Source organism: Dermacentor silvarum, chromosome 11, assembly GCF_013339745.2.
Source record: "Dermacentor silvarum isolate Dsil-2018 chromosome 11, BIME_Dsil_1.4, whole genome shotgun sequence".
Classification (NCBI taxonomy): domain Eukaryota; kingdom Metazoa; phylum Arthropoda; class Arachnida; order Ixodida; family Ixodidae; genus Dermacentor; species Dermacentor silvarum.
In genome coordinates, this window is record NC_051164.1 from 10,103,760 (window position 1) to 10,116,755 (window position 12,996).

General features: G+C 48.3%; 1 protein-coding gene across 1 annotated transcript in view; it reads right to left on the bottom strand.

Moving 5' to 3' along the window:
* Window positions 1-12,996, bottom strand: part of LOC119433642 (uncharacterized) — a 187,998-nt gene that overhangs the window by 110,814 nt on the left and 64,188 nt on the right. Inside the window, exon 8 of the mRNA XM_049659073.1 lies at window positions 7,000-7,101. Coding sequence (XP_049515030.1) covers window positions 7,000-7,101 — 102 coding nt within the window. The remainder of the gene's footprint in view (window positions 1-6,999; window positions 7,102-12,996) is intronic.

Here is a 12,996-nt window from a genome sequence, read left to right on the forward strand (position 1 = left end):
GCGAACAATTTTACTGTAACAGAATGATCGATGCCGTTTATATAAATTAAAAACAACAGAGGACGAAGCACGGAACCTTGTGGAACCCCAGACAATACCGAAAGATCAGCAGACCTAACGCCCGCACACTCCACAAACTGTGAGCAATTATTCAGATAAGCCTGCAACCACAATATCAATCTCTCAAAAAGCCCGGCATCCCTTAATCTGTCAATGAGTAAAGTGTGTGGCAGACGATCAAAAGCCTTTGGCATGCCAAGAAAAACCGCATCTATCTGCCTACAATTATCTAGAGCTGAAGCAAAATCATGTATAACCGAAATTAATTGCGTGGTTGTTGAGACAGTCTTCCGGAAACCATGCTGATACTCAACGAAGAATTTTTTTCGATTCAAGGTGCTGAGATATATGGTGAGCGATTACATGTTCAAGCAATTTACAGCATGTGCTTATTAGAGAAATTGGTCTGTAGTTACAAACTGTTAGCCTGTTTCCCAATTTAAATACGGGAACTACTCTTGCTGTGAGCCAATCTGCGGGTAAGGAGCTTTGGGTGAGTGATGCGTTAACCAGAACATAAAGGTAATATGACACAATCTCTGAGTACCGTACAAGGAAGCCATTCGGTATGCCGTCAGCGCCGCTTGACTATTTAATTTTTACATTTAAAAGAAGAGAACTTATTCTTTAACGAGCAAGAACTAGGTCAGGCATTGAGTTTGCAACGGGTGGTAGATCAGAGTATTGCGTTCGTAAATAATGAACATTTGGTCTTGTAAACGCTTGGTGAAAAGCAGTGTTGAATTCATTTACAATTAAAGTAAGGTTTGTACACATGTTACCATTATTCTTTAGATAATTCAGACATGGTTGGGAACCTGACAATAGCACCAGAATTTCTCAGGAGATTCCTTCAAGAAAGCTGTAAGAGTTTGACCATAAAATTTACTACGTGCAAGCTTCCATTTAGTAACCAGCTGTCCTTTAAGGGCGGGTAATGCTGACGTAGTTTTGCCCTTCCTTTTTCGTTTAATACGCCGCTTTAGATGGATTATGTCCCGACTAATTCATGGGTTCTGACGCTTTGTAATCTTCCTACGCAAAGGAACAAACCTATCAATGCATGATGACACTGATTTCTTGAACTCGTTCCAAAGATGAGAAACATCGCCACCGTGCTCAAAATCAGAAAGCGAGATGCATTGTATCTAGGACAGATTCATCATCTGCAGCAGAAAAGTCACGAAAAGTTACCGCCGAGGGAGGCGTTCATGTGCTATTGATTTTGAGAGCAATTTGAACGATCTTGTGGTCCGAGATACCATCAGCAGTAATAACTGAGTGATCTTCAGGAAAATTTTTCAGAAATACAAGGTCAAGAATCGATTGCGCAGTTGCAGTGGTGCGAGTAATCATAGTGATTATTTGTTTCAAGTCATGAAAAAATGAAGAATCGAGAAGTAGGCGTGCATTGTCAACATCATCAGCCCCCGAGATAGCGAGTGCATTCCAGTCTATGCTTGGCAAGTTGAAATTGCCAGTGAGTGAGTATATAAACTTGTAAACATTCGCTTACTAACTGAATTAACAAGCATGGTGTCAACACACACAGGTAGACATAACACATCACGCTCGATGACCGTGGACATTGCTGTCAAAATGCTGGCGTGAGGAAGCGCGGCTGCAGCAGCACCTTCTTGCTGCCTATCGCTTCAACGCAATCTGAGCGGCGAGAACGCAGCACACACAAAAGTATAAGCCGTCGAAGCAGGTCGCTTTCAAGATATCGCGTGCGCAGACGCGGAACTACGCAGTTGCTTCGGGAGTACAACACCGCCCCGCATCCCTCCTCTGCCCCGGGATCCTAGCGCGCGAGGTAACACGGCGCGCTTCCTTCCCGCTTTCCCCCCTTGCGCGTGCGAGATTGAGAATAGATCGTCAGTTCCCCTCGCACACTTTCACTTGCACATACAGCATAGGGTGCGCGGCGACCGTGTTATCACCCTTGCCATTTATACAGAACATCACAGAAACAGTGACGCCGAAGTCAAAATGCGCCTGGAGTGTCCATATAATTGCTACCGCAACAAAACATTTCAGTGCATTTAATGACTCATCCAATTGTATTTCAAACGAAAAAGTGCACGGAGGCTGATTTACAGTATTTAAAGCAAACGATTTTACGAGGCCTAAAATTTTGCCACAGTAGTTGTTGCCTCAAAATATGAGCTAGCCATTTATTTTTTCATTTTCCTCGTCTTCGTAGCACCAACTGCGCTAGTGTACTCGCACCAGCTACTTCTGTGCACATAACATACGATTATGGTGGACACAACTGTCTTTTCCCCGTAACCTTTGGTAAAGATGGCTCAAAATATACCAGCTTTTAATAATAGAAAACACACCAATTTCACGAGTGGTCCACTTGTCACCAGTCTTTGCACAGTCGGTCGCACAGCCTGCCATTTCTCAGTGTGAGAAGGGCCTAAACAGTTAGGTGAATGTGTACATGTTGTTAGGTTACCATATTTCGCTTCGACGCTATTGGCTTTCATCAAGCAGTGGGCCCTGCAACGGAGCTTACGTAAACCAAAGATGAGCAGTTACTTGTTTCGAGTAAACGTGCAGTTCTGCGTAAAATAAAGAACGACTTCAAAAGCGAACACACACCCACCCCGTTCCGGTTTCAAGCCTTTTCTTGGTTTCGCGCAAAACAGCGCGCCTACGCAAAGCAATACATGTACAATTGGCCCAATGGGCAGTTTCACTAGCGCCTACCTTCTTGAAGCAACAAAAAGACAGACACCGACCAAAATAAAAGCTAAAAAAACTAATAAAACCCGAGTAAAAGACGTTTCGGCTTCGCTACGGAAGCCTTGTTCACAATGGGGTGAAGGAAAATTTGTTGCAGCTTATGTACTCTTGAGCACGTGACGCAAACAGCGCGTGTACGACTGGGGGAGGGTTCCCTCACTTCGATTGAGCCTGTGACGTGTTTTTTGTATCTCCAACGACTCTAGATAGAGACGTGATTTCAAGTTTCTTTCTTGGCCGATAATTCTTGACTTTTCCCAGTCAATCTAGTGGCCTGTTGCATCCGTATGTTCGGCAAGGGCATTCGAAACTATTCGTTTCTTTTCGACATCGTTCTGATGCTGCCGCAGTCTCTGTTTGAAGTTGCCCGATTCACCTATGTACGCGTAGTCGCAATCTGCGCAGGGTATCTTGTAGACCACGCCAGGAAACGATTCTCTCGGAAGCTTGTCCTTACCGCCCACGAATGCGTGCCTTAGCTTACACACAGGCACGTGTGCAACCTCAACGTCATAAGTGCGCAGCACACGAGACAAGGCCTCGCTTATCCCAGCAATGTAGGGTATGGCAGCACGTTTTCTTGGTCGGGGATTAGCCGGTCAGACGGAATCAGATAGGCGGTGTTCCACAGCATTCAAAAACGAAGTGGGATAGCCGCTAGCCGAGAGATCGCCACGCACGCGGTCCAAGTCTGTGGTACGGCCCTCTGCTTCGGTGCAAATGCGGTTCGCACGGTTGAACAGGGAGGCAACAACCAACCTTTTGTGAGCGTCCGGATGAACGGAATGAAAGTTTAGGTATCGGCCAGTGTGAGTTTCCTTTCGGTATGCGCTAAACGAAAGCGCTCCATCGCATCTGCTGACAAGCACGTCCAAGAATGGGAGACTATTGTCGACGTCCGTTTCTACTGTGAATTGGATGGCCTTTTTCTGACTGTTTAGGTGCGCAGTGAACGAAGTCAAAGCGCTGCGCCGAATCACGCAGAAACAGTCGTCCACATAGCGCAGAAAAACTCTTGGCCTGGGACTGAAGGAAGCGAGCGCACTACTTTCCAGCGATTCCATCGTCAGATTGGCCGCAGTCACTGAGACGGAGGCACCCATTGCCGTACCGTGGACTTGCCTGTAGAAGACCTTGTCGAAGCAGAAGTACGTGTTTCCAAGGCAAAAGCAGAGGAGCCTCTTGAGGTCAGGCACGTCAACAGGCGACCTGTCTGGCAAAGTCCTGTCAGATTCTAAAGCAGAAGTGCATGCTTCCACAGCCATGTCAGTCGGAATCGAGGTAAACAGCGACACCACGTCGAAAGAAACCATCACCTCGTCGTCGTCTAGTGTCACGTCACGAACTTTTTCAATAAAGCCGCAGGAGTTGCTCACATGCATGGAGCCCTTTCCGACGAGTGGAGACAGGATCTGGTGCAGGTATCCGGATAACTTGTAGAGAGGGGAGCGGGTGTAGTCAACGATTGTACGTAGGGGGACATTAGGCTTGTGAACTTTCGGCAAGCCATAAAGCGCAGGTGCAGCACCGTTATGACAGAGAAGCTTATAATACAGAGACTTGTGCTCGGGAGCTACGAAGCGAAACACGTCCGCCAGGAGAGCCTGAAAGTCCCTCTGTACCTTCAAGGTCGGGTCCCGAGTGAGCCGGACGTAAGTGTCCTGGTCGTCAAGCAGAGCCAATATCTTGCTTTTGTAGACAGCCGTGTCAATTAGTACCGTTGCATTCCCCTTGTCAGCGGGGAAGAATCATGATTCCAGTGTTTTTCTGAAGTCGCTTTCCTCGCACAGAGTCGACCCTGCCGAGGCCTCCGTCCTGGAGCTAGGTCTGAATTTCAATGTTGCACCTGCCCCGGACGTCAGAAAGGTTGTATGTGCTGTGGAGTGCGCGGTTAACCAAGTTGACCCGCCCCGCCGTGACGAGGCTCGCACCCGCGCTATTGGTATCCTTTCTGGGCTAAACCGGCGAAAGTTCGTTTCCCCTCTTTCTGCTGAGGAACGAAAGGCTGCCAAGCGACTTCAGAAAAACACTGGAATCATGATTCTTCCCCGCTGACAAGGGGAATGCAACGGTACTAATTGACACGGCTGTCTACAAAAGCAAGATATTGGCTCTGCTTGACGACCAGGACACTTACGTCCGGCTCACTCGGGACCCGACCTTGAAGGTACAGAGGGACTTTCAGGCTCTCCTGGCGGACGTGTTTCGCTTCGTAGCTCCCGAGCACAAGTCTCTGTACTATAAGATTCTCTGTCATAACGGTGCTGCACCTGCGCTTTATGGCTTGCCGAAAGTTCACAAGCCTAATGTCCCCCTACGTCCAATCGTTGACTACACCCGCTCCCCTCTCTACAAGTTATCCGGATACCTGCACCAGATCCTGTCTCCACTCGTCGGAAAGGGCTCCATGCATGTGAGCAAATCCTGCGACTTTATTGAAAAAGTTCGTGACGTGACACTAGACGACGACGAGGTGATGGTTTCTTTCGACGTGGTGTCGCTGTTTACCTCAATTCCGACTGACATGGCTGTGGAAGCATGCACTTCTGCTTTAGAATCTGACAGGACTTTGCCAGACAGGTCGCCCGTTGACGTGCCTGACCTCAAGAGGCTCCTCTGCTTTTGCCTTGGAAACACGTACTTCTGCTTCGACAAGGTCTTCTACAGGCAAGTCCACGGTACGGCAATGGGTGCCTCCGTCTCAGTGACTGCGGCCAATCTGACGATGGAATGGCTGCAAAATCGTGCGCTCGCTTCCTTCAGTCCCAGGCCAAGAGTTTTTCTGCGCTATGTGGACGACTGTTTCTGCGTGATTCGGCGCAGCGCTTTGACTTCGTTCACTGCGCACCTAAACAGTCAGGAAAAGGCCATCCAATTCACAGTAGAAACGGAGGTCGACAATAGTCTCCCATTCTTGGACGTGCTTGTCAGCAGATGCGATGGAGCGCTTTCGTTCAGCGCATACCGAAAGGAAACTCACACTGGCCGATACCTAAACTTTCATTCCGTTCATCCGGACGCTCACAAAAGGTTGGTTGTTGCCTCCCTGTTCAACCGTGCGAACCGCATTTGCACCGAAGCAGAGGGCTGTACCACAGACTTGGACTGCGTGCGTGGCGATCTCTCGGCTAGCGGCTATCCCACTTCATTTTTGAATGCTGTGGAACACCGCCTATCTGATTCCGTCCGACCGGCTAATCCCCGACCAAGAAAACGTGCTGCCATACCCTACATTGCTGGGATAAGCGAGGCCTTGTCTCGTGTGCTGCGCACTTATGACGTTGAGGTTGCACACGTGCCTGTGTGTAAGCTAAGGCACGCATTCGTGGGCGGTAAGGACAAGCTTCCGAGAGAATCGTTTCCTGGCGTGGTCTACAAGATACCCTGCGCAGATTGCGACTACGCGTACATAGGTGAATCGGGCAACTTCAAACAGAGACTGCGGCAGCATCAGAACGATGTCGAAAAGAAACGAATAGTTTCGAATGCCCTTGCCGAACACACGGATGCAACAGGCCACAAGATTGACTGGGAAAAGTCAAGAATTATCGGCCAAGAAAGAAACTTGAAATCACATCTCTATCTAGAGTCGTTGGAGATACAAAAAAACACGTCACACGCTCAATCGAAGTGAGGGAACCCTCCCCCAGTCGTACACGCGCTGTTTGCGTCACGTGCTCAAGAGTACATAAGCTGCAACAAATTTTACTTCACCCCATTGTGAACAAGGCTTCCGTAGCGAAGCCGAAACGTCCTTTACTCGGTTTTTATTAGTTTTTTAGCTTTTATTTTGGTCGGTGTCTGTCGTTTTGTTGCTTCATGTTTCATCCCGACCAGACGGGCTTCCGTCGAACCCTCGATTTCGCCTACCTTCTTGAGCAGTTGCAAATCCGCGAGATTTGCCAAAAAACCTTGGCGTTCAAGAGCAAATGAAAAACCGTTTCCTGATATCTACAACACAAAATGCCCTTGTATTAGGAGGTTGATCATTCTTGAATACAGTAAATGAGGAGGTCACGATGTGGAAAGTGATCTGACTAATGTAATCCTACCGGGTTGACTGATTATGTGTTTTGGGTGCATATATGTGTTACGTATCACGGATGCAGAATGTCAACTTTCCAAAGTACCATAGACCAAGTGGTGAATGTAACACAGTAATAGCATTATCTACTGTTCACTTACCTCTTGTTGAATAACGTCCTTTGTGTAGTTGAACCGCCTAGTCATTTCTTCATAGTCAGTGCACTGAGTCTCATATGGCGTTTTTAGGGATAACACATTGGTCTGAAATAAAAAGGGAAAAGACGAAACATAGATTTGAGAATAGCGTTTAGCGTTAGCAAAGCTAGTAGTTGCCCACTTAGCATACATATGACTCTTAACCGTCTACACGCCACCTCGATAACATTAGCAAGGCGTCTTGGCAATTAACTTATAACGTCTACAAGAAGCCTGCACATGATTTTTAAGATGTCTTGTAACCGTCTGAACACAACTTTGTCCGATGACTTAAGAGATTCTGTAGCCGTCGTGAAGACCGTCTAAGCACCACCAAATTTGAAATATTGACGCGAAACAAGTTGGCACGTGATGACACTGGCCCCTTGAGGCGAGAACGACAAAGCGCGTGGTTGCGCGCGCGCTCTCCGAGGATCAGCCATTGCTAAAGGCAGGCGTATTTTTCTATTACTCCATAATGTATTTACTTAGAATCATAGAAAGATTTGCGAATTTTGTCCTGCATTTTTTTTGTCAGGAGGTCATTCATATTTACATATTGTCACCCAGCACCTCCACCAGAAATGTCACCCAGCTAGTACAGCTAAAATAGTTGACCAGCCACAGATTGTCAAAAAAAAAAAAAGCGCCTGACTTTAGCAATGACTGATCCTCGGAGAGAGCGTGCGCAACCACGAACTTCGTCGTTCTCGCCTCAAGGGGCCAGTGTGATCACGTGCTAACTTATTTCGCGTAAACATGACGTTTTGCTAGACGTCTTGTAGCGGCTTTCAAAACGGCTATAAAACGTTCTGCGAGATGAAATGAAACTGTTTTAAAATGTTTTATAATGGATTAAAGAAATTTTGTAAGACCAATGTAAAGTACTTTCTAGTCAGGATATTTAGCTAACGTAGCCCAACACTTTGTAGCCCTACTTTTAGGACCACACGCTGACATACACAAGCCATTTCAAAGCTCTTTAAACAAATAGAAGGACAACGTCTAGTCAGGAGTATTTATTATTCATGTAACAATCGCCACCATAAGACTGCATTGAAAAACACTCGTTATTCATTGGGAGAGGGAGTAGTTGCAACAACAGCAACCTCCACCAAACATAGCCAATCACAGTGGGAACTGGCGTGTCAGAGGAAATGGTAGCACAGAAATGACGGCATTTTAAATGTTCTGTAGCAGCGAAAATTAAGTCACATCATTGCAATCCTGGTCTCGCTTCGATATCAACTGTCCGACGGAATTTTGCTTAGCTTCAGTGATCTGGGGCGCTATCTTGTACGTGTTCGAAAAGCCAACGTTCGGTTCCGTCTTACGCGATTGTCCAGGCGATTGTCCGATATCACGGCCTAGGCCAATCTAGGTCAATCGCGTTTGGCGAAACCGAACGTCGGCTTTTCGAACGCGTACAAGATAGCGGCCCTGGTGAGAACCATTGTACACTGCACATAAGCGATTGTGTCGAAAGATCCAATATTATTTTACTTCGATCGAGATTGGCAGATGGAATATAAAGGAGTGCAGCAGACATTCACATGTTTCTTATATGGATATTTGGCATACACACAAGGGCTCAAAAACAAAAACAACTTCCCAATATCATGTTAAATTTAAATGAATCGAATGTCTCCTTGGACCAGCAACTAAGAAATTGGAATGCTCCCAATTCTTGCGTTGGCCGTACCAAGGTCACCACTGCCAAAGGCCAGAAAGGTGATAACAAATGTTAGTACGACGCTCATCATAAAGCATGATTATTCATACAAATGAGTATTCATACACTTAAGGGGCCAAAGGTCTCAAAGGATTATAATAAACAAATCAATAACACATCACAAAGTTAACAAAATGTTTGTAATGCAAATTCTATAGTTTTTATTTGTGGCTGTCTGTTATATCATATTGGTCACTTTGCTATTCAGCTATTCTTGTCTGGCACAGGTTCATGAATCCGCAAAATTTTCAGCTGTACGCAATGATGCTTGCAACGGCGTCTGTAATTAGACGGTAAGACAAAAATATGCTAAGAATGTATTACTTGACCGATAAAAGCTCCCACTCCCCGTCTGGTTCAGAACAATAACTGTTTGAAACGGGGAGCTTAAGCGCATTTTAGTACTCCTTCTTTCTGGGGTTTTACGTGCCAAAACCAGTTCTGATTATGAGGCACGCCGTAGTGGAGGGCTCCGGATTAATGTTGACCACCAGGGGTTCTTTAACGTGCACTACAATGCAAGCACACGGGCGTTTTTCATTTCGCCTCCATCGAAATGCGGCCGCCGCGGCCGGGATTCGATCCCGCGATCTCGTGCTCAGCAGCGCAACGCCTTAGCTGACTGCGCCACCCCGGCGAGTGCATTTTAGTACTCGAACTATCTATTTTGCGTATGCAGGCAGAAGAACGGCATCGTTGCGATTCATCCTTTTTATGTTGCCTGGATAGCAAGCGACCCAAGATAACGCCATGAAATCCAGTTTGTTTCTTGGCGATGATGAAAACCTTGTCCAAGGAAGCTAATGTCATGATTATAGGCTACCACGTTCTCTGCAAATACGTCGCAAGATACTTTTTCCACTTTGACATCATACATATGTTGCTTCAAGCGTTTAACAAAATTCCGCACTGGGAACCTGCACTCGGAGAAGTTCGCGGCGTACGCCGAGTGTCCTAATTGAAGCAAATATAATATTTGCTTTGATAAGGGGATGGCAGAGACCTGCTCAGAGTACGGCCGAGTGCGCAAAACCTGGAAGTTTAATTACAACTTGTGTAACAGCGCGAAAAATAACAAGGAAGGGACGACGAGAGACAGATTGAAAAGAGCGCTCTTTTCACTCTGTCTCTGTCGTCGTCCCTTCCTTGTTATTTTTCGCGCTGTTACACAAGTTGCAATGAACCAACTAGCCCAGCAAGCCACCATTCTGCAAGTTTAATTAGTTACATAGAATATCGTTTAGGAAGGCCCACGACATCTCATATCATGCATCCTCAAGCTCGCGCCGCCATTCGAACGCCGGCCTACAATTAAATTTAAAAAAGTGCCGATTTGCTGCAAGGCAACTCACGATACTTGGCTATGTCGCATCCAAGGATGGAATTCTCCCCGACCCCGACAAAATTCGCACCGTTGCCGAATTCCCCAAACCTACGTCCATCAAAGAATTTCGCAGTTTCATCGGTCTGTGCTCCTACTTCAGACGCTTCATTCGGAATTTCGCGCCATCGTATCGCCCCTGACGAAGCTCCTAGGGAACAACAGGCTCCTCACCTCGTGGTCATCAGAGTGCGACGAGGCGTTCGCGAAACTTCACAGTTTGCTGGCGTCTCCTCCCAATATTGGGCCTCTACGACCCGACGGCCCCTACAGAGGTACACACAGATGCCAGCGGTGTTGGCCTTGGCGCTGTCTTTGCGCACCGCGAACAAGGGTTCCCTGAGTATGTTGTCGCTTACGCTAACCAAACGCTTACGAAAGCCGAGAGTAATTACACCGTTACAGAAAAAGAATGTCACGCGATCATCTGGCCTATTACTAAGTTCCGGCCATATTTCTATGGCCGCACATTTGATGTCACGAACCACGACGCAATATCTTCGCTGTCGTCATTGAAAGATGAGCCCGGCCGTCTTGCACGTTGGGTACTTCGCTTTCAAGACTATGATATCCGCGTGCTCTACCGCGGCGGACGACAGCACTCGGACGTCGACGCCCTCTCGCACTCTCTCTTGGCTGACAAATGTGCGTTGCCCTGTATCTCATTTTACTGTGTCTTCCATCGACCTTCGCACCATCGCTTCCGAGCAGCGTAAGGACAACCTGGATTGCCTCGATAATAGGCTTGCTCTCTGATCAATCGACCAGATCAACCACTCGCGCGTTGCGCCGTCAAGCTCACGATTTCTCAATTCGCGACGACGGGCTTCACCGACGAAATTACAGCTCCGACGGCCGCCAGTGGTAGTTAGTCGTGCCTCGCAGCCTGCGTTCCGAAATATGCGCAGCTTTCCACGCCGATCCCCAGTGTGCCCACTCTGGCGTTTTCAAGACTTACCAGCGCCTTCAACAGCGGTACTACTGGCGAGGGATGTACAGCTACGTTCAAAAGTTCGTACGCTCTTGTCCCGATTACCAGCGCCGGAAATCTTCACCCCGCCTCTCTCCAGCTGGGCTGCAACCTTTACCTTGCCCCACCCGGCCCTTTGAGCGCGTCGGTATAGATTTGTACGGGCCCCTTCCCGTGACATCGGCTGGAAACCGCTGGGCCATTGTGGCGGTTGACCATCTCACGTGACACGCTGAAACTGCGGCGCTTCAGATAGCTACAGCGCGCGATGTTGCCTTCTTCCTGCTTCGTCGATTCCTCCTAAGTCATGGGCCACCCCAGGAGCTGCTCAGTGACCGCGGAAGTGTTTTCCTCGCCGAATTAGTTGAAGCTATTCTCAAATAGTGCCACGTTTCTCATCGCACGACGACGGCGTACCATGCTCAAACCAATGGACTCACGGAACGCTTCAGCCGTACGCTCGGCGACTTGCTCTCAATGTACGTCGCCTCCGACCACACGAACTGGGACGCCATTCTGCCCTTCGTCACCTACGCGCACAATACCGCTACGCAGAGCACCACTGGCTTTTCTACATATTTCTTATTGTACGGTAGGCACCCATAGCACACCATCCACACAATGCTACCATACCGGCCGGGTGCATCGGATGCCGAAGAGTGCCGCGACCTCGCCCGGGCCTTAACCTCCCATGACCAAGAGGGCCAGAAGAGCACTCCCGGTGACACCACTTTTGCGCCCACCTTTCTTCCTGGAACGCTTGTGTGGCTCTCGGTTCCTTCCATTGCACCTGGTCTGTCTTCCAAGTTACTGCCCAAGTATGAAGGTCCCTACTGCATCATTGATCGTACATCACCCGTCAACTATGTGATTAAGCCCGTTGAACCGTCATCAGACATGCGCCGTCGTGGATGGGACATTGTCACCATCGAGCCCCTCAAGCCGTATTATGATGCGCTAATATTGCCACGTGCCTTATGGTCTTTACATCTGTTCCGATGACTTTCGCATGAGGATTGCTATCGCGTTTAAGCACTCGCGCAAACCTACCGTGATACCAGCTTCGTACCTACGATGGGCCCATCGTATCAGGCAGGTCAACTCGCGCTATCTCTCGCGATAGTACTGCGCATGTTCCTTCGCAGCCTTTAAGTACTGCCCGCACATTGGTGATGCTCTCTGTTTTTGCCGATCGCCGTCCGTGCTCGCACATGTTGCTCTTACTGGGCTATAGTTGGTTTTTGGTTATGCGGGGCACAAGTTCGCCTCAATAAATGTTTCTCTTGCCGTACGCTCGCCTACTGTAGTTACCGGTGTTTAGCACCACTCGTGACAACTGGTAGAGGTGCTGGGTATGTCCAGCGCTCGTTCGGGCACTCGCGACACCAGTCTGCATCAACCAGAAGAAGACGACCAACGAAGAAGCCGCCGGAATCTTGGGCTCTCCCCTGAGTACGGCCTCCTGCCAGAGAAGACACGCCCTACGAAAGAGGCCCCGACAGCCTAGATGAGCGAGCCCCCCTCACTTCTACCGCCGTCGTGTTGCAGCAACCACGCGAGCCACCGACATTCCGTGGAATCCCCTGCGATGATCCTGAGGACTGGCTCGAACAATTCGAGGGCGTGGCGAGCTACAACAAGTGGGACGACGACGCGAAGTTGCAGCACGTATAATTCACGCTGGAGGAGTCGGCACGTACATGGTTTATCAACCAAGAATCCCAGCTCAGGACATGGGAAAACTTCAAGCGAAGCCTTCTTCTGACATTTACAAGTGTCCTTCGCAAGGAAAGGGCAGAGAGACAACTTCAAACACGTCTCCAGCTCCCTAACGAAAGCGTGGCCGTCTTCGTAGAAGAAATGAAGAATCTTTTTGGT